General features: G+C 42.2%; 1 protein-coding gene across 1 annotated transcript in view; it reads left to right on the top strand.

Annotated features, from left to right (window-relative positions):
* Positions 1 to 27,919, top strand: part of Pcsk2 (proprotein convertase subtilisin/kexin type 2) — a 252,744-nt gene that overhangs the window by 120,129 nt on the left and 104,696 nt on the right. The window contains exons 3-5 of the mRNA XM_028754882.1: positions 11,664 to 11,777; positions 14,271 to 14,379; positions 21,140 to 21,177. Of these exons, the coding sequence (XP_028610715.1) occupies positions 11,664 to 11,777; positions 14,271 to 14,379; positions 21,140 to 21,177 (261 nt within the window). The remainder of the gene's footprint in view (positions 1 to 11,663; positions 11,778 to 14,270; positions 14,380 to 21,139; positions 21,178 to 27,919) is intronic.

The raw sequence follows: 27,919 nt of genomic DNA, 5'->3' as shown, positions 1-27,919 counted from the left end.
ATAAAAATCTGTTTTCTCTGGCCTTTTCTCAAAGGGCAGACCTAAGAGAATGAACAGTTCCAAGCCTGCCAGGAGGGCTACAGCCAAGCCAATTCATTATGCCCTACATTTGTTCTGCACCACCGTGCAGGGGTTCATTAACACCCTGCCACTGGGTGCCCCCTGTAGAATACGAAGTACGTTAAGAATCAATAGCTCTGACCTTTATTCCTTGTTGATGTTCGGTGATCTCAGGCTGCTCGTCCTGACATGAATGACTCCTCTGATGCTGGCGATGTACTGTCATGGGGGCCCAACAACCTCAAACATCCACCAATTGTGGTTTCAACACACATTCTTCTGTGCCATTGGCAACTAATGAAATACCAAAGAAAGAAGACTTTGCTGCTGGAAAAGATTCTGGCCTTCGAAGAAGACCACAAGCACATGCCCTTGAGGAAGAAAGCAGAGGAAGGGTTTCTATACTTCCCTTGGGCACTTCAGTCCATCTCCATCTCTTAGTAGGAAAAATTGATGTCCAGTGTCTTCTTATTTAAAAAACAGAGGCTAAATTTTCCATAATTCATTTACATTCTGGAGCAATCAGTTGATTTTGTCCATTCTTAGGATAGAACAAAACGACAGCATGTAAATGGTAGGTCTTCCCCACAGTAAACACATACCACACACAAGGTCTATGCTAAAGAGTTCAAAGACTCGGTGAACGCTCCTTCCAGTGCCCTTACCCCTCCTCCCTATCCTTAGTTCTTTCTCCTGTGGGGTGCACAATGCAACCTTGATCCTTTGTTGTTGGTGACAGTAACACTTCTCCCTAGCCTGCAGAAACTGCCCAAGGCTCTTGAAATCACCTTTTGTATGAACTCCCATCCCCTCCACCAATCTCTGACACTGCCATAGAGAAAGCTCTCTAATTAAGTTCTGCACACATGTGGCTAAGTGAGAACACCTGGATGTAGCCTCCTTCCCAGGGGACCTGCTTTCTAAATCATTTAAATAGAGTTGCAATCAATCTGGATAATGAATGTTGAAAATTAAGGCTTAACCCTTCAAGGCTGCAGTCAACCCAGGTGCCCGTGCCTGGGGCAGGTGACTCAAGTCGCAGGAGGCTGTTTTCATACCCATCAAGACACACCATGTGCTCTATTAGCCTAAACCCTACCCCTCATTCTGTCTTGATGATATAGACTCTGTGAATATATTACTCACCATAATCATCTCAGGAACATTTATAGACTGTTCCCCAGTTCCCAACAAGGACTTTTTCTTCCACCTGCATCTCACCCGTAAGTTCAAGAATTATATCATCTCTGTGCTGGGCATCAGAGTCAACAAATTTCTATAAAAGGGCTCCAGAGCTGATACAGCAGGTCCTAATGCCATATGGTCTCCTTCAAACATATTCAACTGTGTTATGTGTCATGGAGGCAGCCAGAAGTGATACGTAAACAAAGAGGACTGGATGGCTTCCAGCAAACTTTTGTTTACAGAAGCCCAAATCTCTGCTCTAGATGAAAACATGACTGAAAGAATTTGGGGACCTGCCTCAAAATATATACAAATAAGGGGCCACTATGCCAGGGCTTGAGCCTGGGTTTTTTCTGATTCTATATCTAGTGATTGGTCACCGGACCTTTAACACCTGGGAGAATCGTGACTTTGATTCACCTGGACCTAGGGTGTCATCTTTCTCATCTTGAGGTTTAGCAACCCAGACACATCCCACCTAGCATCTCCCATGTCATGCTTCACCAACAGAACTGAAGGGTACAGCATCATGGGCTATGTGATGCAGTGTTAGAACCTGCTCCTGTGCCAAGCTAGAGCCAGCCACTCTCTGTGGGCTGCCTTGCACACATTCTCGAGTACCCTGTGAGCTTTACTTCATCTTACCCTGACCTTAATACTGGTGACTTTCAGAGGATGAGGAGAACTGGGCAGACTGTCAGATGTGAGGCTGGAACTGGTCACAGCTAAGACAAAGGATGAGAAAGCCTTTTTCTCAATCCTCTTTCTCCATCCTTATCCTCAGACTTTTCCTCCCATTATCTTTCCAGGATCCTTCTCTTGTAACACTAGGGTCCTTCTACTTACCGTGATGGAAACCAGAGTGGTCTGTGTAGCTCATGCAAGTTTTTGGAGTGATCAATTGTGTGTGTGTGTGTGTGTGTGTGTGTGTGTACAAAGCTACTGTTACGTTCTAGTGGCTTAACCTTTCTTAGCCTCTTTTCTGCACTCATCTCTTAACAGAGTCCCATAGAGAAAGCAACATCATTTTGGCCAACGACAACATTTAGGAGCTCCTAGCTTCCATGTCCCATCCCCCAGATACACCAGTCTAGCCAGCCCTTGATTAACATTTGGCAGAGTATCTACCATTTTCTAATAGTCTTCACTTCCACAAACCAGGCTCCTAACATTCACTCATAACCCTGGTAATGGGAACAAGAGGGTGTTCAAGCTCCTGCTAAGCAAAATCCACATGTTCCTGCAGACAGCAGAGCTGAGATTTTATCCTTTAATGACATTCTCATTGGTTCTCTCTGCACTTTGCTCCACTGGAAACCTCTTTCGTTTCCTCCCTAATTGCATTGATTTATGTCATGGCATACCTTGTGTGCAGTGCTCCAGATGATGGATAGCAGTTTGTTAATATCTTGTCACTGAGATGCAGCGGCTAGAACTGTGGTCAGAGGCCCAAAGCCATAGTTTGTTCCCTCAATCGATTGCCTTCATTCTTGCAAGTCGGACAGACCTCTCTAAATGAGGCTAAGCAACGTTGTGCGATCAGCCATAATTGTGGCTTAACTCCGTGTTCTTTCTAAAGTTGCGATTTGCACATAATTGGGCTTTCCAAAAGTCACACCTGCCTGCTCAAGGAAGAAATTAACAGTCTTGGCCACCTGCTCCCAATCTTCCTGAATCTGAGCTCTCTCAGCAGCTCCTTCCCTTCCCAACCCTCTTCACTCTCTCTCTCTTTGGATTTTGACACCAGAACAGATAAACTAGCACATCTGCAGCTACATTGCCAGGTATCGAATTTGTGGAGCTGCAGCCATCCAAATCCACAGTCAAAGAAGTTTAAGGAACAGAAATGGATGGAAACAAAAGTCACAGATCAGGGCATTGGCTGGGCTGTTTTGGGGACCATGTGGCTGGTTTGGGGTATCTGTTCTAGGCTTTTATTCTTGGCTTGTAGTCAGCCTTCTCCAGATAACCTCTCAACAGTCTCTTTGTACCAGTCTCCTTAACTGCTCTTTCATGAACACACCAAAAGGAAAAGTATCAGCTCAGGACACCCACCACCCAAGAGCAAGTTCTCAGCACATATGAGATTTATTTGCCCCAGAGGGACAGAGGGCAGGGAATAAGAGACAAACACAGGAGATAGAGGATGAGGGAGTGGGGGAAGGGAACAAGGGAAAGGAAGCAGAGATATTTGTCCCAGAGGACAAAGGACTGCCTCTGGATAGAAAGGAGACAAACAAGGCACAGAGGAAAATGGCATTTTATAAAGGTGTAAGGGGAAACCTTGCCTTAGGATGAGGCATTTAATTCTAATTGGGCATGCTAATTAGGTGAGTCAAAGAAGGCTTTTGATTGCTGAACTTTAATGCTTTGATAGCTAGACCTTAGTAGTCAGCTTTAGGAGGACAGATTGGCCAAATAAGGGAATAGACCTTGGAGGGCTAGTGTTAGGAACTTAATCTAGTGAATTTTAGCAGGAAAGAGGGATATTGGGAAGAGGGGCAAGGCCTTCCAGATCTGTGCCTGCCAGGCTCAAGCTGGCCAGAGTCCCTTCATACACAGGGTTGTTTGATTAGGCTACACTCTAATGACTCATTTTATCTACACCCTTCATGGACAAAGTCTCCAGATATAATCTCGTTCTGAGGAACTGGTCACAGGTTCAATATTTGGGTTTGGAAATGTCCAAAAGTCGGTCTGTAACAAGTGGGAACCATGGCTACTTAGATGTCAATATGATATCCCAAAGAAGCAAAACTATGATCTCCTACCTAGAGATGAATGGTCCCCGACCCCACTTAGTTCAGGGTCTCCTAGCTGCTTAAAGCTGAAAAGTAAAATCTCCCCTTGCTGCCTTGCTGGGTGAGAGAGTTGCCATTGTCCTTTCAGTTTGGTTTTAACTTACCAGTAAGAAACAAGCCTCCACCCAAAATAAAGGCTATAATGCTGATGGTGCAAAACAAGAGGGTGTTCACAAATAAGATTTATGTATTCTTTGGAGAATTTTGCACTGTTCTCAACCCCTACACTAGTTCTGCATCACTCTCATCCCCACCTGGGAGGTGAACATAGCAGTCTGTTTATTTGGGCAAATGGAGTACGTTTGCCTCCCAGTTTGACAAAGGTCCTCCAAGGTCATTCATTCAAAGATGCCTCCTCCTTGGCTGGATTTGATATCAGTTCTCAGCCTTTGTTTTGTCAAATATGGTCATGAGAGAACAGCAAGGGCTGGGACACACAGGCCTCAACCCCAGCTGCCCTCATGAATCACCCTAAACTCTGGAGTCTTGTTTGAACCTCTGGATCTTACCAAATTCCAAGGCTATGCAACCAGAGCTAGGGACCTCTGCCTCACTATCTAAGACAAAGCAAATGTCAGAGACACAAAGGACCTTGGCTACTCTGAGAGTTTCCACCCAGGATGGGAAGGAAGCACAGGAGCCAATATTTCCCAAAAGGCCAAGTTCTTCTCTGGCTCCCAGACTACTGGGTCAAGACCTCCAAGATTCACACATTTCTGAAATTCTCACTCTCACACATTCTTAGTGGGAGTGCCATTTGGTACAAACATTGTAGAAGGCACTTAGCAATAATTGCCTTACAAAAATTTTAAAATCCCCTATTTATTGACCAAGTGTAACCAAAGTGTTACCATGCCTACATGTATACTGTGTGTTAGCAGATAATCATCACAGTACTGTACCTATATCACACAACAATCACCTTATTGGTGTTTGAAAAAGCTCAGGACACAGTGTGTCAGACAGACAAAGCACAAGGAAAGGTTAAAAAAAAATGGCCACAGTGAAGCCATTTTAATTTTTGTTTCCCTAGGCATGGGAGATTAGGACTTCATTATATCTTCCATGACACAATTCAGCCCATAACAATTGTAAACAACATAATTCTTTGTGATACGTAAAATGACAGTGTAACACAGTCAGTGTCATAGCCAACAAATCAATGTCCAACAAAACACAACTCATTATTTATGGGTGTTTAAAGGAACTATAGGAGTGCAAGGTCCCTTAGTTTCTGGGTGATGTTCTGACAGAAGAGATAAAATGGTACGGTTTTGTTACTGTTGCTGTTTTAAGTCTCTCTGTCTTTCTCTGTCTCTGTCTGTGTCTGTGTCTGTCTCTGTCTCTCTCTGTGTCTGTCTCTCTCTGTCTCTCTCTGTCTCTGCCTTTCTCTCTCTCTCTCTCTCTCTCTCTCTCTCTCTCTCTCTCTCTCTTCCCCCCACCGTGTGTGTGTGTGTGAGTGTGTGTGTGTGTGTGTGTGTGTGTGTGTGTCCACATAACCTGTGGGTACTTTCAGAGGCCAGAAGAGGATGTTGGATTCCCTAGATCTGGAGTTAGGGGTGGTTGTGAGCTGCTCATTTGGGTGTTAGGAACTGAATTTGAGTCCTCTGGAAGGATAGCAAGTGCTCTTAACCACTGAGTCATCTCTCCAAACCAGAGGTAGAGTTTTAAAAAGCAAAACCCACAAGCATGCAAGTAATTTTATTCAGATTATGATTGACAGAAGCAAATGGTCAGACTTGGAGCCCAAATGTCTGCTGGTGATTACCGTTCAGCTGTGGATCCTGCAAGAGCAAGTGATGACCCAGGATATTGTGGTCCCTGTGGTCTGAGATGTGCATCTGCTCCGGACTCCCTGACCTATGCTGGTGGCTCAGAACCAAAGTGCCATCATCTTATGTTCTAAGTTTACCACACAATTGACAAACCTAAGTACTTAAAAGAACCTAGACCGATCCATCCGTTTTTCTCTCCTTGCATTCTCTTCAAGCCAAAAACCTTTCTCACCCTGTGGGATGCAAGTGTCTCTTTTACTCCCCTTTCTGCTGGCTCCTCCCAACCCAGCACATTCCATGATAATTAACAGCTGTTTAATTATCAGCCCAGCAGGGAAGATAGTCCAGTCCTTAGCCAGTTATTTCCCCACTTAAGCTGACCCAGATTTCTGGAAGACTGACTGTGCTAAATGTCTTAGGGAACAGCAGTGTAGCTTAATGGAAAGTTAGAATCAATTGGTCAACCTCAGTGACCCTGCCATCCTTCCACACTGGACCAATGGCTTCTGAACCTCCGAATGATCAGTGGATGGGGAAATATTGGCTCAGGATCCCCAAGACCAAGTTCTCAGACCAAGTTCTCAGCAGGCATTCTCAGCACAAAGGAGATTTATTTACCCCAGAGGGACAGAGAGTGGGTATAGGAACAAAGGCAGAAGATAGAGGAAGAGGGAGAAGGGGAAGGGAACAAAGGAAAGGGGAGAAGAAGGACAAGGGAGTGGGGAGCAGGGAGTTTGTCCTAGAGGACAAAGGACTGCCTCTGTGTAGAGAGGAGACAGTCATGGCACATAGGAAAACGATAGTTTATAAAGGTAAAGGTGAGGCCTAGGTCCAGCCTGTGTATATTCTCTGGTTGGAGCATCAGACTCTGAGAGCCCCAAGGATCCAGGTTAGTTGACTCTGTTGATCTTCCTGTGTCTCCATGTGGGTCCTAAACAACTGGAGTGGGGGCTATCCCAAAAGCTGATGCCTGTACATGGGATATGTCCTTCTAGCTGGGCTGCTGTGTCTGCCCTCAGTAGGAGAGGAAGCACCTAGCCTTGCAGAGACTTGAAGTGCCAGAGTCAGAGGGGTGGGGGGAAGCCAGTGGGCCTCACCCACTTAGAGAAGAAGGGGAGGTGGGAGGGGGAAGATTGTAGAAGGAAGTGACAGGGAGGGGACAATGAATGGGATGTAAAATGAATAAGTAAAAAATTAAATTAAAATTTTAAAAAATGTTTAGAACTAAAAGTAAAGGGAGGAAAACGCACATTAGGATGGGGTGTTTAATTTTGATTGGGAATGTTAATTGGGTGAGTCAAAGAGGGCTTTTGATTGCTGGACTTCAATGCTTCGATACCTGGACCTTGGTGGTCAGCCTCAGGAGGAGGGATTGGCCAAATAAGGGAATAGACCTAGGGGGCTAGCCTTAGGAACTTAATCTAATGGTTTTTAGCTAGGCAGAGGGAATTGGAGAGAAGGATAGGGCCTTCCAGAGCCATGCTTGCTATTCTCGATCAGGTTAGCGTTCCTTCAATCAGCTGTGACAATATTGCATAGTTGTGTTGGAAAGATGGAAGATAAAGGGCATACCTTGTTTCCTAGAAAATAGTAAGTAACCATGTTGGGTTACTTTCTGTTCTGTCCTTAGACTGTACCTATATGATGTACCCTAAACACACAAGAAACGTCTGTTGACTGAGAATTTCTCAGTTGAGAACCAGAAAGAGTAGGGAGTAGGTGGAGTTATTTGGGTCCCATATGTGCATATATGACTAAGGAAGGTGTAAAAACTGAATCAGAGCTGTGGGGTATCCATCAGTTCCTTTTAGTTTTGAGAAGTCTTAAGCACTCCTGATTTCCCATGGCTTTGTTTAGACATTTGTACAAATGGTCAATGGTACACTTTGGGGAGCCATTCTAAACCTATGAATCTAAGTTAATTGTGCTTTGTATTTTAGAAAGGGGAGAGCTATGGTTAAGTCATACAAATGTCACTGGGATTCCACCCAAATGGTGATGACAGATGCTGCATGAAATATATTAAACTTCAAAGCATAGAGATGGGACAGCGAGTCAGGTGATCTTTTAGTTACAGCGAGGCATATCCTTTAGACTCTAAGAAAACATTACTCTGATATTAGGGGATTTATCACACATATAATTATAGCACTGAAATCTTCTACAGAGCTCTTTGAAAATGGCTTGAAACCTCATCACTCTTGTCATGTTAATCTCAGTTACAATAGAAAACAAGCTAAACATCCAATAAGAGGGAAATATTTGGTACCTGACTCTACAGAGGTGTAGAAAATTAAATACCACCGCTCTGTAGTAACATGTTAAAATGTTTTATAGTAAGACACTCCAGGAAGAAAGAATGCATGGTTTGCTAACAATATGATTACTAATTATGTAAAACTTAAGTATAATTATGAATTAGAATTGAACAAGGACCCAGAAAATAAAAGCAATAGATGTGCATGAAATCAGCACACTCCTGGAGTTATGTGTAGCATGTATTTGTGAGGACATTCTGCCGATTCTATCGTAGCATGCCTATGACAGGAAAGTATAGATGCAGAAGGCTGGCTTTAGACTCAGGATTCCTGATTCCAAAGACGAATGATGTCCAGGGACTACGGCACCCTAAAGCATCACCGGTTTCCATTAAAACCTTGTTTATGGAATTACAATTAATTTTATGGAAACGGATTAAGCAGTCTTTTCATTAGTGTGTTCCCAGCCTAATTAAGTTTGGAGTGATGGGTGAGGTCATCCAGGCACAGCCCTTCACATCAGCTGTGCTATGGGTCTTTTGTACCTCGACTGCTAGTAACAACATATAGCAGAGAACTTTCAAACTTCCCCATGGCAGTTGGTAGTTGTACTTGCTTCCCAGAGATCCTAGGAAGGAAAGTTACTATTTCACAGAAGTTATTCGAGGCAATGAGTCCAACAGGATTTGAGCCCATAGAAGGCAATAAAGGTGTCCCTGTGGTGAGCACTGGGGATAAAGGCCTCCCTGTGAGACCAAATTGGGGAAACAAGTTGGTGAATTCAGACTTCTTCCTTCATAAGCTGAAGGGATGCTCAGCTTAAATTCTTTTCACAGTAAAAGATCTGGAAAAGAGGCACATAGTAGCTGTCTCTCTAGACTGAGAACCAAACACTTGCTGGGACCTTTCAAATGTTCTTTGTATTAATGAATTCCAACATACACATACACACACACACACAGGGTAGAGGTGGTGTTATAAGAATGTAATGTCCTGAAAACCATTGACTTTATGGAATATAACAGGCCAAAGACCCCAGCTGTGGCATCCTGAAAGTTACAGACCTGTAGCAGTGAGACTATGCTTCCCACCATTGCTCCAGGCCAGTATTGGGGTGCTGAGGCCGGCCCACTTCCCTGGAAAGTCACAGGGCTTCAGTAAGCCCAGATTTGGGCTCTCAACAGCCCTCTGGTGCTTCCTTAGTCTACAGGGAAGGCAAGAATGCATTTGGTTGACTTTGTTCACCTACCCATGCTGCACAATTTCTTATATTTTTCTCTCTTAATAAAATCTGTGCATATTTCATCCTATTTGGGGCATCTATGTCTTAGGGAATATATATATATATATTATGTGTATACATATTATATATGTGTGTATGTATATATTCATGTACATGAATATATATATGAATGAACACATGAATATTCATATGGATGCATATGTCTATAGGTGTGTACATAGTTGAGTTGTAATTTATCTTTTTTAGTGGATATAAGCTATGTCAATATTTTGCCATTATAAAAAAAATACTAATCCACCCCATGTTTCCAATTACTTTGCTACTAGATATACCACAGCATATACTACCTTTTTGGAAAACATCCAATAACCCAGAGCAGTGCTGCACAAAGACTTCTTTGCTGAACATAGAGAGTTCCTGGCAGAATTTGAATTTTTCTGTCAAACGAGCCCAGCCTTCATGGGTAGGTGTAGAGAACAATGAAGTGAGAACTAACCTCTTCTATGGAAGGGGAAGGACTGGAGGAAAATGTGGAGTTTTTTCACTCATTGCTTCTCATCTCACTCTGGGTGTGACCCTCCTGCTCTACTCTCATCCACACCAGTGAAAGGCTCTGATTGTGTATAAAAGAAGTGCTTCTGAATCACTTCCATGAACTGGGTACAGGGTGCTGCCAGGGGCTCACTGTCAAAGGGAGGTTGGAGGGTCAGCTTTGGGTGTCCTACAGTACCTGCCTGTAGGAGCTCTAACCAGAACCCTTTAGTGAGGGAGTCCAGTAAGTAGGCTCTGAGGTAAAGGGGCTCCAAGTTTTCCCTGTCCTTTCCTTGTCTTCCTGAGACTCAACTGCTAAGAGAGAAGCCACTAAAGCAGCATCTTGAGGCTGAGGAAACCCTTGCTGTCTTGAGTAGAAGAGCTCAGAATTTCATGCCTACTGTCCTGAAACTGGGTGGACAGGAAGAAAGTGTCCTCAGACATTCTAGGGAGAATTGAGAAGTAAAAAAGAGTGTTGAGTCACAAAATCTAATAGAACTAATAATAAATATCCATCGGCACACACCCTTCTGTGCTGGGCCTTTATCCTTAAGTTTATAGGTAATCAGACTGGCCACAGCAATTGGATGACAGCATACTGAATCCCTAAGCAGAAAGAAATTCTCTGATTAGAACAAAAGCTGGTCATGGCCTGGAGCCTGCTTGAACTACCAGCTCCCAAATTTCATTGCTATTCAAGAGCTTAGGAATCTGCCTGGCTACCCAAAACTGAATTATGGGAACAAGGAAAGCAGAGCAGTCCTTCAGCCTCTCTCCCAGGGCCTTCCCATTTGACTTCTAGGGCCTTGCAGTAGACTTTGCCTGCTCCTTGGTAGGAGGCTTCAAGTCTGCTGGGATTTTGTGACTCTCAGTTGTGACAGTGCAGCACACACTACAAATGCAAAGGCTGAAAGCCTTCAGCAATACGCGCTATTTGAGCTATTTGGGTTTCACCCTGGTCTGTCCGTCAGTCTTCATCAGCTTCCTCAGTCTTCATCAGCTTCCTTCTCCTGACTGAAATGTTCTATTGTCTTCTTTTCTTTCACTTAATGACCCCTGACTCCTCATCTCCCTCAAGAATACTTTCTCCATCCAATTCTTATTTCAAGGGAATTTGTTTTGAGTTGCTGTTAGCCACTGATAGAGGCAGGCACTTGTGGGGCAAATTCTTGTATTAATATACCTTCAAGTGTCTCTTCCCCTTATTTTAGCCAAAACTGTATGTCACAAGTTCAGCATGTTGTGAGGCATCCTGTCTATGAATTTGACCTTTTAAACATGTGTTTTAGAACTGTCCACTAAGCATGTGTGGCTACTCTTTCCTTCATAAATTATAGACTTAAACTGAGCATGTTCAGGAACGACTCCTTAACTGAGTGTGTTTAAGAATGGGCCCAGCCCTGCATGAAAATGCACAGGTCACCTAAATAAAACCCTGGGTTCCTTTGGTCCCAAGGGAAAGGGGCACTGCTTTGAAAACAACTCCCATGCTTTCCTTGCCTGTGGCAGGTAATAAATCTCTCTCCACTCTATGTGTTGGCTCTGCCTATTTTGGCTTTGCACTCACCAACTTGTGAACTGCTCCTACTCAGCAATACTATCACCAATGCCTGGTTGCTTTGTATAACCACAAGTAAATGGTTAGACAATAGATGAGATCCTACAAAGGATACTCTTCCATTTGCTAAAGAAAGTACACATGTGTTTGAACATAAAGACTGTTTACAAATAAAATTTGAATTCATGGCAATGAATTCCAGAAGAAGGGTATTAAGGTTTGTACTTGGGTAATCTATTGATATTGTTCCAGATAAAGATGGCCCTGCAACAAGAAGGATTTGACCGTAAAAAGAGAGGGTACAGGGACATCAATGAGATTGACATCAACATGAATGATCCTCTTTTTACAAAGCAATGGTACCTGGTAAGTTTCTCTATTATTTATAATGGCCCACACTTTGAAAGATGAATTTCTATTTCTTTGTTATTTGATAGGATAATAACCAGCATCCAGGCCAATGAATGCCTCTATACCCTTCGATAAGCTTAAATGTCTATCTGTTACCTCCTGTTCAGCTTGCCCCCTAAGCATCTACCAACAGCTGATCACATGGTCTTGCATTCTGAACAGGTATACCCTGTATGAGAATGAAGACTTGCAAACTACCAAAAAGCCAGATCAAATATTTAGAAGTAATCTAGAGGTGTTAACAGGGATAGAAAGGTGAGAGGGACCTGTTAAAGTCACAGCCTTAAGAGTAAGAATCCAGTGTTTTCCTGAGTGAGAGAGGCGAAAGATTGTCAAAGACGGCATTTCAGCACTGCCTGAAACAATGACAGCGAAATCAGGATTCAGAGCACTGAAACCTAGGCTGTCTCATGGCAAGTATTTTCTGGCTCATCTACAATCCATTGGGACCCATGTGGGTTGATTGAGATATGTTTAAAAGATTAATAGGGACAAGAGAGATGGCTCAGTGACTAAGAGCGTGTACTGTTCTTCCAGATGACCCACGTTCCATTCCCAGCACGTATTGTCAAGCAGCCCACAACTGTCTACAACTCCAGCTCCAGTGGATCCCACACCTCTGGCCCCTTAGGCACCTGCACTCACTTTCATAAACCCACACGTGTACACATCATTAAAAATAATAAAAGTAAATCTTTTTTAAAAGGAAATCAATGACTCCAAGCCAACCCAAGTTGCAAAGCACATTATAAATGACTGATTTATAACTGTGAGTGATGGCTTACTTTATTAGGATTAAAAGATGACAAGCAAGGTAGAAAATTAAAGAACATGGACTGCTACACCATAGGAATAAAACCCAGTTTCCCCTGAGGCTTCAGTATTTGGCTGTGCCTTGTGATTTTTGGACATAGAATTCTGAAAACCTGGGTAATTGAATGAGCTTATGTATGTTAATCAGGGTAGGTTTATTACAATAAGAAATAACTCCAAATCACAGTAGCTTCTTAAAATCAACGTCTCCTTTTTTTTTTCTGGTGCTATTTTTTTAAATGCTTCCACGGCACCTCAGCAGGGAAAAGGAACAAACTATGTATGTCTCTTGAAACTTCTGCCTAGGTGTGATGAATAGCACATGAACTCACACTGGACTGGCCAAAACCATGATCACATCACCATTCTAAATAAGAAGGAGGAAAATGAAGAAGGAATATAATCCTTAATGTGGGCCCAGAAGGAAAAGACTAATAACCTTTGTGAAGCATACTAAAGACACTAATGACTTTCCAGTAATGTCTCAGTAATACCAGGACATCCTCTGGTCACCATGGGCCTTTGCCAGCACACACTCCAACCTTACTATTTCTTCATATGCCATCCTTGAGAAAATATGTACAGAATATACATACATGGAAAGAGGCGACTGAAATGCATTAGTGTGAACCAACCCTTAATCTTCCTTTTGAAAAATATGGAGGAGTTAAAATGATAGCTCTGTCACTAAAATGCTTGTCATTGGAAGCATGAGGATCAGAGTTCAATCCCTAGAAACCACATGCAAAGCACTTGTAATGGTGCTTATAAAGTGGCAGCATGTACGTATAATCCCTGAACTGAGGTGTGAGAGATGGGAGACCCTTTGGGCTCACTGGCTAGCCATCCCAACTCTCTTGGCAAGCTCTCAACCATCTGAAAACCCAAAAGGATCACTAAGGAACAACACCCCAAGTTGACCATTAGCCTCCACATACATGCACACACATCCAATGGCACACACACACACTTGCGTTCATACAAACACATACGTACACACACAAAAAACAGAGGAGGATTTTATTTTTCTATACTATAATATACACTGAAGAATGGCCACCTACCTTGAATTTAGTTCAACACGTATTTTAGAGCAAGTTTTAGTATAACAGTACTACAATTCCTCCACACAAAAAAAGTTATTGTCATGTAGTGAAGGAACTTTATTCAGTAATAAGCCAAGATATTATATGTTAAATTCAAAGCATGAGCTTAACAGAGGTTTGACAGAAATCATTTCATTTTCTATTTGGAGGGTTTGCTGTGATAACTTGTCCAAGACCATTATATAAGATGATTTGAATTTTTTTCTGTGGTGCCAGGATTTAAATATAGGGCTTTGTAAGTGCTAGACAAACATTTTTACCACTGAGCAATATGCCTACCCCTGTGAAGAGAATTTGGAGACAGCAATTTAGTTATGAGATGAGGGGATTAGAGCAGTACTTAATCTTTACATAAATCAGAAAAATCGATTGTTTATGTGAAACAAATAGGAAGGGAATTCTTTGGGGTGAAGTAGGCCACCCAAAAGCATGTTTCATGAAGGGTGTAGCCTTTACTACACCCTTCAAGTATCAGCATATGTCACAACATCAAGCCAATCAGATTCTCTGTTTTGAATTCCTCTGTCAGTTCAACACTGGGCAAGCTGATGGAACTCCTGGGCTAGACTTGAACGTGGCCGAAGCCTGGGAGCTGGGATACACGGGGAAAGGAGTGACCATTGGAATCATGGATGACGGTGAGTACATCAGAGGCCTCACATCATTTGCAAGTGAGTGCCTTTCACACCTCTGAGCATTAGACTTGGGGTTCCAAGAAGCCCATTAGCAATCAGCAATTCTGATACTGGACCTGACGGCCACACCGCAATTTGATCAAATTCTCCCCTTCATCCTGATCAGTGTCCTGGTAGTTGGTGATGCTCTCAACAAGTATTGCTTGAACTGATAAATAAGAAACTAAAGAAACCTGTCATTACCTCACTTCCTTACTGACCTGGTTCTTACAACTTGCCTGAAATGTCTTCTAACCCTATGTATATTTGCCTTCTGTTTCTCTAGATCCATGATTTAAAATTCAGTTCTTCACAGCAGCTCCATTTCACATTCTAGAGTTTAGGTTTTTGGCTATCGGGAGCCCAGCCCAGGTCCTTGCACACATGCTAGACAATTGCTTTTCTACTCATCCATATCCTCAACTTCCTTGTTCGAAGTAGCCACATGGGCTGTTTGAACTGCTGAAGTCAACATTCATTTCAATAACCATAGAAAGTTCTATCTGAGAGTGTGGCTTTGGGTCCGTGACAAGATTGGGGTTTAGAAAAAACTAGTTTACAGGCTACTTTCAGAACAAGCCCCTGTCGGGCAGACTTTGATAATGGTTATGTCATTGATAGCCCCATATATTTTAACAGAGTTTTGTGAGTGATTTTATAACTGCACATGGCTTGCCTCTGTGGGGATCCTGCAGCAGCACCATTCTTCAGTCATTTTGCTAGGATGACCTCCTGTCCTTGTTCAGCTCCCCAGCTATCCCTCTAAAAGTCCCACTGTGCATCATTAATTACCTACAAAGCCTATATAAGAGGGGAGACAATGGAGCCTCTCTCTTTTGAACATCCTCAAAGCACACTGTTGACTAAAAGCAAGCCTTTGAAGCAGAATTGATAAAGAAAACAAGGGAAACCGGGATGCTCAGAACCTGTCCTGTCTTTGTGGGAGCTCATTAGACAATGTAAAACACTGCCTCGGTAAGCATCTAATGTGTGAGATGTTTTGAAGTGGACGTTAAAAGCCTTCTCCAGTCCTGAGAAGAAAGAACTATGTGGGCAGATGTCAGAGCTTATGAATATAGTCTTTCCTTCTGAACACTTTGGCTTAGACTACTTTTCAGAGCAGCTGAGGCCAGCCTATCCAGAAAAAGACACATCTAATTTTGAAGAAACCACCTAGGATATTCTGTGAAAGCTAATGGAACAGCTCATTTGGGAGTCCTGTACTGTAAATAGAGAGGTCCACCTTAAATGTGGCACAGCAATGACAACCTCTCTGATCAATCAACGCCAACCTGATCAACCCCCAACAGCATTGTAGGTGCCAATTTCAGCTTCTGTTATAGCCTCCTCAAATGACACTCAAGCCATTCCTTCCAAAGATGGCCAATGAGAAGATGCCTCACTCTGCCCCAGACTGAGAGGCAAAACTCTTTAGTAAGTCCCAGAAGGGTTTCCTGTTTTGTCTTAGTTCTATTGGTGACTTGTCACTGGGATCCTCATAAGTTGAACTCACCGTCCCTCAATTAAAATTTCTTCATTAAAATTCTCTATTGTTTTGGCCACCACTGCTACAGAACAAGCCAACTAGAATAACTTTTTTTTAAAAAGTTACTGTGTCTTAGAGTTCTGTGATAGATTCTGCTGGAAAGTTCTGCTGCTGTCTCTAAAAAAAAGAAAAGAATGTTTTCCATCAGGGAAGAAGGCTCAGTCAATAAAGCACTTTTGTACAAGTGTGAGGACCTGAGTCCCCATCCCTGGCACCCATGTAAAAGCTGAATGCAGCAATACACATCTGTTACCCCAACAATGGGGATGAAAGTCAGATGGCAGATCCCTGGAGTTCACTGGGATATCAGCCTCACTGAATCAGTGAGGGCAGGGTGCAGTGAGAGGTCCTGCCTCAGAGAATAAGGCAGAGAGCAACTGAGGAAGACACCTGACATCTCCCTCCGGCATAAGGACACATGCAACATACATACATACACACACACACTCACACACACACACACATGCACACGCACACCACAGAACATGTGTTCAATATATTCTACTTTAAAAGATAACCAAACATACAAGAACATTTCAACACTATCAATCAGGTTATTAATTACATTCAGATCATTCTTTTATTGGTAGAACAATGTCTTTCATCCTTTACAATTCTATCAATAATATTTTTATTCCCATGACTGTAAACATTCTACCAACATTTTTTCTCTTAACTTCATTAAAGATTCTTTCTAATAATTATAATAAATATATTTTATTGAAATCTAATTGCCTCCTGGTCTCGTATTATCTCCTTACACTCATATTTCTCTTCACAGAGAAGAGATTACCAATTCTTCTCTTAAACAAAATCTATTTTCAGAACATGGAATCATGTTTTTAAAATTGACCTCTAACTTAAAAGGCATACCCTTTATGTGTAGTTGTGGAGAGGAGGTCAGGGCAGTGTTTAACTTATATTTGTTACAAAACTTTTTGCTTAACAACGTTAAATAATTTCAGCAAACATAGTCAATTTCATTTCCACACAAATTTTAATATCAAGCCAATTTCTAAAACTGTTTTTACTAGCAATTTCTTCTGCTAATATTACTCGAGCAATGTGAGAAATTGTGGTATAGTTGCTTATTTATTGGTATGATCAAATACTCCGACAAAATGAAAGCTGGGGAAGGGAAGCATTTACTTTGGGTTACAGTTCCAGAGGGGAGACAGTGTACCATAGCAGGGGATGCAGGACAGCTCACCTGGCAGTCAGGAAGGTGAGAGAGAGAGAGAGAGAGAGAGAGAGAGAGAGAGAGAGAGAGAGAGGGAGGGAGGGAGGGAGGGAGGGAGGGAGGGAGAGAGAGAGAGAGAGAGAGAGAGAGAATAGGAAGTGAGACTATGATAGGAATGTCAAAGTTCACCTTCACTTATGTACTCCCTCCAGTGAGGCTCCACCCACTAAAGGTTCCACAACCTCCCCAAATACCAGCACCAGCTGGAGAGCAAGAGTTCACATGTATGAGCCTGTGGGGGTAATTTTATATTCAAATCACAAGTTCCTACCCCTGGTCCCATAGTCTCGAGGCCATCTCATAATACAAAATATGTTTAGTCCAATTTCAAAAGTCCTATAGTCTTTAAAAGTCGCAACACTTTTCAAATGCCCAGTCTTTCTGAGACTCGAGGTAAACCCTTATTGTAAACTAAAACCAAAAGATAAATTATATACTTCTGATATATAAAATATACATAACCAATCCAAAAAAGGAGGAATGGAGACACAGTAAGGAAATGTTGAGCAAAAATTAGACTGAAACTAGCAAGATAAATACCAAAACCTGTAGTTCCATGTCTGGCAACTGGGGCTTCAGTTTCAAAGAGTTTAGACAACTCCGCCCTTTAAACTCTGCTGCCTGACATCTCTCTCTCTCTCTTTTAGGGTTGTTATACTCCTTATGTGCAGTCCTCCATAGCAGGTATCTCCAATATCTTCAAATCTCCATCATAACCCAGGCTTCAACTTCACAGCTTTGCAGAATAGCCTATCAGGACCCCTTAGAACCTCACAGGGACTCCAAGTCTACAAGCTTAACACACATTGCCCAGTCACACACACTCCCTGAAACCACAGAGTGAAAGCTGTGCCTCCACTCTCACAGTGAAGAATGTTGACAGCTTCTGCTACCAGCCTGGGGTAGAGCCTATTTCTTTGAGCCACAGTTGTTACATTTGCTCACTAATACTGGTTAAAAAAAAAATCCTAGATATTTGCTTTCTAGAACCAGGAAACCTCTGAGTCTTTCTCCTTTCATAAGGAGGATCTTGCCTTCAGAGAACCTTTCCTGATATTTTAGGGTAGAGCAGGAAGCTTTGTAATGGCAGGAATCCCAAAAAGAACAGTCTCTTTTTCAGTATGTGCCTTGGCTGAAACTTTAAGCTTCCTGATGCTCCTTTTCCTCCCCATTGTGCACACTTAATCAGGAAGAACCATTCCACAGAATGTTTTTCTCTCTGGAAGTTTCCTCCACTGAGGAAATTAGCCTATTCTTTTTTAATTTAGCCTCATGCAAGTTCTCAGGACACAGGCAGAACACAGTCAGATTCTTTGATGAAATATCTCTAGCCCAGTTGCTGATAAAATCCTTAAACTTCATGAGCTGGGTCTCTACTGTTCATTACACTCTTAGCACTTCTGTCTTCCAAGCCTCTATAAGAATGGCCCACTAAGTTCTGCCCACAGCACTTAATAGCTTTTCTAGCTAAAGTTCCGAAGTCTTCTAATCTCCTCCAAAAAACCGCATGAACAGATTTATCACAACAACAAATCTACTTCTCTGAAGCCAATTTTTGTATTAGTTAATTTCCTGTTGCTGAAATAAAATACTCTAGGGCTGGAGTGATTGTTCAGCGATTAAGAGCACTGACTGCTCTTCCAGAGCTCCTGAATTCAATTCCCAGCAACTAAATGGTGGCTCACAACCATCTGTAATGAGATCTGATGCCCTCTTCTGATGTGTCTGAAGACAGCTAGAGTGTACTCACATACATTAAATACATAAATAAATAAATAAATAAATAAATAAATAAAATACTCTCACAAAAAGCAGATTGGGTGTAGGGGTTTTATTTTGGCTTATATTTCCATAGGAAATTCAGTCCATTACTGCAAAGGCACGGAGGAACATGAAGCCAGCCTGCAGACTGGTCATATTTCTCCTCACACAGGAGGCAGAGATAAATAACAGGAAATGGGGCCATAATATAAAACCTCAAAACACACCTTCAGTGACATACTTCCTCCAGTGATACTTCACCTCCTGAGGATTCCATAGCACTCTCGAGAAGTACCACCAGCTGAGAAACCAGTGTTCAAATATGAGCTGGAGGGGACATTTTATTTGCAAACCACAATAATGACATTTCTAATAATGACGATGGGAATCCATTAGTGTGTTTACTGTTAGCCAAGCACTTCTATGAATTGGTTTTAACCTGTGAAAGAGATTTCCAAGGTAAATCTTAGCCCCATTTCAAAGATGACAAAGTCAAAGCTCAGAGATACTGTGTTATTTGATAAAATCCACGTTAGTGTTACTGTGTCTGGCACTTGAATAGAACTGGATCTGTTGGTCTCGACGCCTGTGTTCACCCCAACCCTGTAGCTCACTTTTCTTCTTTGTCAGAGGAGTAGAAAGAGAAGGCATCATGCCCATGAGTGACAAGTGACTAGCTGTACTCCCACGTCATTGTTCAAGAACTCTCAGCCCATAAATTATAAATGTGACCAGGAAAAAAAAAAAAGAAAATCTCCTTTTAGAATATATGCATCCTAACTCAAGAAGTTTTATTTGGTTTTACTTGATCTTGGTTTTCTTTGTTTGTTTTGTTTTGTTTTGGTTGATTGGTTGGTTGGTTAGTTGGGTTTGGGTTTGGGTTTTTGGGGGGGTTTTCGGGGCTTGGTTGCTTGGTTTTTATTTGGGTTTGTTTGTTTGTTTGTTTGGTTTTTGTTTGGGTTTCTTTTTGGTTTTTGCTTTTTTGTTTTTTTACCACAAAGCCTTAGGATGGCCCTGTGTAGGAGGGCTGACACAGCCTTAGCATGTATAACAAAAAGATGCCAGCAGAAGGTGTTTAATGATAATTCTAGCTTATAAGTCTAGCATCCCAGGATAGTTATAAAATGCATCTACTGCTGACCTAGACATACCACATTCATGAGCTTCTTTGAGACATGCCCTTTTCTCATCTCCAATTGTTCAAAAAGGAAATAAGCACAGGGAGGTCAAGCAACCCGCCTAAAGTCACACTGCTCGTTATCACAGTGATTGGGAGTCAAATTCTGCTCTTTGGCTCCAAATACCTTCATTTATAACCATAGTTGCAGGGCCGTTGCTCCACATATGCACAAGTACAGCATATGCTAAGATACTATAGCACAGCAGAGCTGGTTAAGAACTTTTCAGTTGCCCCTCATGTTCTACAGTGATTTCTGAGGTCAAAATCAAATTTTCTGATGGTACTCGGCAGCATAAATAAACCGTAATTCTACCCTAGCAATGACTCCTGAGCACAGAATAGGCTTCGACTCAAGAGCAAAACACAGAACTCCAACCGAGGGAATTGAAGCTCTGGCTTTCCAGAAAGGCACGTTCTGGAAAGACAAGCATGAGCTCCCAGCTGGCAACACCTCACTAGAAACCGCTAGCTTTCTCCTAATGGCTTTTCTTGCCTAGCCGTGCGCCTCTTATTTCCATGCTGGAGTGTGCTCTCCTAATCCGTTGTTCTCCGTGCCCTGTTAAATAATCATGGCTTTTCCTCCCCGGGGCCAGCTTCATTTCAGAGGAGATGCGTTAGAAATGTCAGGATTTCTACAAATCTCTTTTACATCGCTGCAGCGATGAGCCATCCATCTCACAGTCACTAAGCCCCTTACTGCTGACATTTATCCGGAAACATTATCCGTGGGCCCGGAGCTCTAATTGGCTTCACTGCTCTGCAGTACGTCTGGGGGCAGCTGTCTCTCCACCAAGGAAGTGATGCAGCCCTCCTCCACACAGAAAGGCAAAACAAGGCAAGGCAGAGGGTTCAGGATAAGCACTGCCCCCACTCCATAAAGCCCCTGACTCCCACAAGTCTTCTGCACCACTCCTGCAGGGAACATCTATTCCTGGGCAGCTTTGAAGACACAAGCAGGCGTTAATTAACCTTCCACTCTTGTGTTATCTTTTCACAGGAATTGACTATCTCCACCCAGACCTGGCCTACAACTATGTAAGTACAAGTTGATTTTAAGGTGTGAGAAATGTGTGCTTTTAACCAACCTGCTGCATCTTGTATACTATAGCATAGCATGAATCAGCCCATCTTGTTAGAGCCACTACTCATATATGGGAGCTGGACACATGCCAAATGGGTGGCTTTCTGAGAAGAAGGATAACAAGCTGAAGTTTGGAGGAACAGACTGCCAAGAAAGTAGACAGAGGGAGAGGCAGAGAGGAGAGCAGGGTGGCAAGGCTTGAACCAACGTCACCGGCAATCCTCAAGTGAAAGAGATAATCAAACTATCTGGGTTCTTGTTGGCAAAAACTGAAGACCAAGAGCCAAAAACTGCAGGAACTCACATTGCAACCATCACTTTGTGTATTACTTGTTCCTTAACTACTTGCATCTATTGTATTGCTAGACCCTCAACCTAGAACTGACCTTAATACATGCATGTAATTAAAAAAAAAGAGAGTAATAATAGGACAGTAGGCACTGGATTTCATTCATAACCTCATATTTAGATAATGATCTCATGCCAAATGTGTTGCTCAAATCAACTTCTTTAGAACTGGAAATCTCTTGTTAAATGCTTTAAAAATACAAATGGGAATTCTGAATATAAAGAACAATTTCTCTTTTACAGTCAAAAAATTATATTAGATACTAATATGTATTTCCTAATAGTCATATATGTATAAATATTATATATTATTATATATTGTCCTATTATATATTATATAATATATATTTATACTATATTGTACAATATAATTAATTGTACAATATAATATAGTGTATATGTTATGCATTATATACTAGTATTAGAGATGATATAGTAATATATATATATATACATATATATACATATATATGTATATATATATATATTACACTATATGAAGTGCATCATGGGTCATCCAGTCACTGTGGCCTCCAAGGGAAATGACAAAAAAATAAACCAAAGCTTTACTGCAGGTGATAATAACTCATAGCTATGGAGAAGACAGTCATAGGTTGCCTGTACATGACAGCCTGCACCACTGATCCTGTGGGTCATGTCTAAGGAACCCTTCTCTAGCCTGTCCCAGAAGTCACCTGCCCCACTGCCAGCTCACATGTGTCTAGCTGTTCATTTACTTTCTTGAAATGGCCTCAACTCATCACCTTGGACAATTCTTCTCTACATTTCTTTTCTGTGTCACGGAGCCCTGAGATGTCACTGATGGGGAGACTGAAAAGAGCAAGTGGTTTGTTTTCTACTGTGCTCTGGTATCCCAGGGCCTTCCCTCCTGGAAGTATGTTTCCCTTGGGGATGTTATCCTGCAGCCTTGGAGAATTGCCTACACTTACTGAGACACTGGTATTTCCCATAATTTTCTTCAGCCCCAGAGCCCAGGACATCAGAAGTAGCCACACAGGGCCATCACTGCCTTGTGTCCCAGAGGACCTCAAAGAGGGTGTGTCCCTCTTGTCTGAAAGACTAATGATATCTACCCTCCTTACTGTGCACAGATTTTAGCTCCACAAAAGCCTAAACCACAAAAGCAACCTTTAGGTTGCAACCCCTTCAGCAAACCTCTATTTCCAAAAATATTTATATTATGATTCATAAAAGTAGTAAGATTACAGTTATGAAGTAGCAATGAAAAAAAGTTTATGGTTGGGGATCACCACATGAGGAACTGTAAAGGGTTGTAGTGTTAGGAAGGTTGGGAGCCCCTGGCAAACGCACACCTGAGTCTGGAGAGTGCTAGCTGTGCAGACCAGCAATATCAGAAGCATCTGAGACCCCATGGCTTATGAGCGCTAAGCTTTTTCCCCTTTATTCCTTTTCCAGAGATGTGGATAAAGGCATGACCTATTTGGAAAGGTATAAAATAGATTCAAAACTGTCATTTAACACCGTCAACCTGAATATCGGGGGCCTTGGTTCTATGTGTTTCTTTTTATTTCATCAAAGTGAATTCTGGGTGTATATTATGTTCCCACATCTTCATATGTTATGAACATTTTTACATTTTTAAGCATCTTCATTATTTTGAGGGCTATGTGGAATCGCTTCACACTGTAATTTAAGCACTACTTATAAGGTAGATTTTCAGTTCACCTCAAGGGTTAACTGTCCTGTGATTGAGGCTAGTAAGTACATAGGAAAGATGAGTTCTCCGTATCTGAAAACACAGAGCTGGGTTGTGGCCCCTGGGAGGGGATGCTGAAGAGCACATGTGCGTGCTAACTTTAATCCAGATCAGTGGTTCTCAACCTTCCTATTGCTGTGACCCTTTAACACAGTTCCTCAGAACATAAAACACAGTGACCCAAGAACATAAAATTATTTTCATTGCTATTTCATAACTGTAATTTTGCTATTGTTATGAAATGCAATGTAAACACCTGCTTTCCCGTGGTCTTAGGACGACCCCTGTGAAAGGGTCATTTGACCTTCAAAAGGGATTGAGAACCACAGATAATATCTAATAAATGAGCAGAAAAACATAAATTGTGTTTAAAGATTTACATGTTGATAACTTTGTCTAGAGCAAAGTCCAAGCGAACACTCATTAAAGGACCCGGTACCTTCCAAAGAATGAGTGCACACCTCCGTTTGTCTAGGAAGCTTCCTGGCTCTTGGCCATGCTCAGAAAGCTAAGCATCCTACTACCTCACTCTTAACTCCTCAGCAGAGAACCCCAAAAGACCAGTTCTCTCAAATCATGGTGTTTCTCTGTCTACATAGAGTTGAGACAGAACCTAACAATACAATTTATCTTCTTTATTTTTTACTAAAAATGTTTACACAATCATTAAGCGTAAGCGAAGTCAACCTGCCGAGGAGAGCAGTGACATCAGCAGATGAAGATAGGCTCAAGCACTGAGTGAGAAAAAAATTAACCGACCTCATCTTCTCATTACTAACTAATTTAATGGCTTAGATGTGATGAACTCACTCCGGTGCTCTTCTAGGAAAAGAAGCTTTGGGGAGGTACTTATTTGGATTTTCCCAGAAACAAATCCCTGAGACAGTAGTTTCAGCAGAACTACTTTCTTTCTGCATGGTGCCAGAAAGCAGAAATGGAGGAGAGAAGGTAGCCATGATCGGAGGTACATTCTCAAACATGTGACCACTGCTGGTAGCTGGAACTTAACACCCCCCCACACACTTGGACAATCTGAGAGATGAATAAATGCTCCAGAGTACCAGAGCCATCTCACCTGCCATGGGACACCTGGGGACTCTGCACCAACTTCTGCAGCCCCAGTCGTTGCTTTAGAGCTAATCCCAGCTGATCCTTATAGTTCCTCTTGAGCCTGGAGGACAGCCCCCATCCATGTTTAAACAGTGGATGCTCACCAAGAACATGCAGGTGTCAACCGAAGAGATACATGACAGCACCTGCAACCATTGTGTACTGTGAAAATCTCTTAAGGGTCAAAATAAACTAGAATGTTCTATATTGCGGGAACTAACCCCTCTTTTTTATTAATTTATTTTCAATAAAAAGTGAAAATTCTACCTAAAGCAAAGTTTTTTCAGAGCTTTGTTATTCTGTATAGCCAGAGACAGAGAGAGTGTGTGTGTGTATGTTCTGAGTAGTTCAGGGCTCTTTCCACTAAACTAAGAATCAAAATACTTTGAAAATTGCAAATCAATATATAAATGTAAGTCTTTAGCATTAATTTAATTCAACAAATCAACACTGAGCCTGTTGAGTGGAGAGCAAAGGATAATTGCAGCCACTTCGTGATTATTCTATTGTTCAAAGGTTGAATTGAATCTCAGGGTCTGACCAATTTGTAAGAGCTTACTATTCCAAATAATTAAAACTCTCCTTTTTTTCATCCCAATCTCAATAACCATGAAATGAGTACTGGCCAAGAGAGTGTTTGGACCAAGTTAGAGCCTCATTTCCTCGTCCCCCTTATGCTGCAACTGTCTGAGCCATTTCCCTAGCACAGAACAGTCACCATGTGTTAAGCCACGTGCAAGACTGGGGAAAGAGATGGCAGAGAGGTGCTGGCACCAGCTGAGTAAGGGTGCAGGCAGGGAGTGTCTCACAGCATGGCTTAGGAGTAAGCAAAGGGGACAGTGACTCTGTTCTGTGGCTCTTAGCCCATGATAATTCCAGACTGTGAATGTAGCACTGGGCCAAGGCTGAGGCTGCACTAAGTCTGGGGCAGAAGGACTACTTCGTCAGGAATGTGTGGCGCATGGAAGAGTTGGCAGCTTTCAGAGCTTGGGAGCAGGTAGGGAAGAATCTCACCTTTGCTTCATTGGCTAGCCTTGCTGAAGTCACGAGTCACACATGGCTGGTGGGCCTGTTAAATTCAGAGAGGATATTCCAGCTGTGTTGGAGTTTTCTCCAGAGATTAGTATTTACACAAAGATTTGAAGCTCTCTGAGTATGCCACTTCAGTTCAAAGACATTTTCCTTCTTTTCATTGTTTCCCTAAACAACAAACTGTCAGATAACAAGTACAGCGTTCCTATTGTTTTAATGACTGTAAGTCTTGTAGAAATGGGCTCAGATATGTCCCATCTGTGGTCTGTGGTCTACATATGGCCCAGGATGGCTTCCCTTTCTCCTTACCTACGCTTTGCTTGAACTAAGAGTCTTTGAGATTATTCTAAGAGTCTTTGAGATTATTTTTGGTCTCTTCCACTCTTTGCTCTTAACTTTCCTAGCCTCACAACCTTGTACTTGACCTGGGTTGGCTGACCTCTTTATCAGATAACTCTGAGCTCACTGGAAGTCGGGCTGGGCACTTGTTTCCTGAGTTGCTGCTGAACTGTCTCTCTGTCAGCCTAACCTGACTGGTGCAGAGCTATCATCTCAGCTCTCTCCAGAGGAAAATGAAACTTTACTGAGTATCTCTCCTGTGTCTGTCCGGATACACATATTATCTCAATAATACTGACAGTGTCAGCAAACATGGCTGGACTTCTACTGTGCCCCTTTCACTAACAAAGAAATCAAAATGCAAAATCTAAGGTTACACAATTAGGAAGTAGTGTTTCTTTAGATACTCCCCCAAGACTCTGGTCGCTAGCCTGTTGGCATTCACTTATCCTTCCAACAATGTTATTTACCTAAAATGTATGACTACATCTCAGATCAAGAACCCTCTACCCATGTAGTCTGCACGTGTTTGTATCTCTCTTAATATTTAGTATTGTAGTTATCAGACATTTCATAAATATGCAATAGTGTTGAATATCTACTATTGTAAATGAAACCAAAAGCTAAGACAAACAATGCCTCTCTATTAATGACAATCGGGCAAATAGAACCCTCTAATGCCCAGGTCCCAACCATCTCATAGGTGATGTCACCCTTGGATTTCCTGTAGTACATGGTACCAATGTCAGAAATAGGGAACCATGGAGCCTAACTGAGGTCCCACAGACACGGGCCTGAAGAAAAGATTGTCATTTAGGTAAGGTGATCTGCACTCAGCAGCCTCAAGCCGCTTCTTTTCCATAATAGCCGTCCCCTGGTCAGAGGTGGTGGAAATATTATTAGATGATAATACAATTTGGTTCCCAGGTTTGAGAATGATGGATTAGGCTTTGTTCCAGCTCAAGCGTCAAACCATTATGATTCCACAGTGCTGTTACTCAGGTGACAGAAGTGCTTACAAAAAGAAAACAAGGCTACCCTTGAGGATCTACACTTCTGCCCTCTTTGGGATGGGTCTGACAGATTGCTGTCTCTGAGAGGGGACCTGTGGAGAGCTCTGAAGTTCTGCCCCAGGGCTGAGCTGAAAGGAAGCAGTGTGCGCACCAGGTGGCACAGGGCTGCCTTGATGAAAGACTGATGGCTGGAGACAGACACTGTCCTCAGCCCTGGGTGACTCATATGTCATGCAGTATTGATCACATACATTGCTCCAGGCTTTTAGGCTTATTAATATTTAAGTAAGTGCATTAATAATGCATGTGAAATTGAGGCTTAAATACTCTTTGTGTCTTATTGAAAGGGAGGCAAGCTATTTTCAGCACTCTGTGTGTGTGTGTGTGTGTGTGTGTGTGTGTGTGTGTGTGTGTTGACCAGTTCACAGGGGACTTCATCACCAGAAAGCCAGAATGAATAAATAGAACTGTCAAAATGATCCTTTGGATAGACCCTGGGACAAATGACTATAATCTTATTCAGTCGGTGGATTAGAGGAAATGGTCCATTTTTATAAGGACATACTTGATATAAAAGTGGAAGAAAATAAGCCTCATTTGATTAAATGGACCTCCTTCCTTGGACTCCATGTTTATAGCAAAATTATAACTAAAAGTAAAGGAAAAAATCTGGTTAATGATTGCCCACTGGACTAGACCTTGCTCCACTAAAACTAAGCCAATTTACAAGATATCTAAGGTACTGCTCTAAGGGCCAGGATTGTAAAAATGTAGGGGTAAAACATCCCTGCCTGCACCTGGGTGGTTTCCATGTAGTTCTAAAATTACACTGCAGTGTGCTCAATATTCTCCTGGAAAACAAAGTCTTATGCACTTGAGAGTGCAGCAAAATCAACAAGACACACAGAGCAAAAAGCTAGAGTAATAGACGAACTTTAAAGTAGCAACATGCACACTAGGGATGGGCTTACTTTCTTGAGAGAACATGTGGCAACTTGTCTAGAACTCCTGTCAGTGGATTCCTGACACATGGGTGATTCAACGTTCATCAGGAGATCTGCTCATATCCAGAAGTCTGCACTGAAAGCGACCCACAAAAATCACTTCCTTGCTCCA

Source organism: Grammomys surdaster, unplaced genomic scaffold (genome assembly GCF_004785775.1).
Source record: "Grammomys surdaster isolate TR1022 unplaced genomic scaffold, NIH_TR_1.0 129, whole genome shotgun sequence".
In the NCBI taxonomy this organism is placed as follows: Eukaryota; Metazoa; Chordata; class Mammalia; order Rodentia; family Muridae; genus Grammomys; species Grammomys surdaster.
The sequence above is the reverse complement of the archived record's forward strand: the minus strand, read 5'-3'. Positions and strand labels throughout refer to the sequence as shown.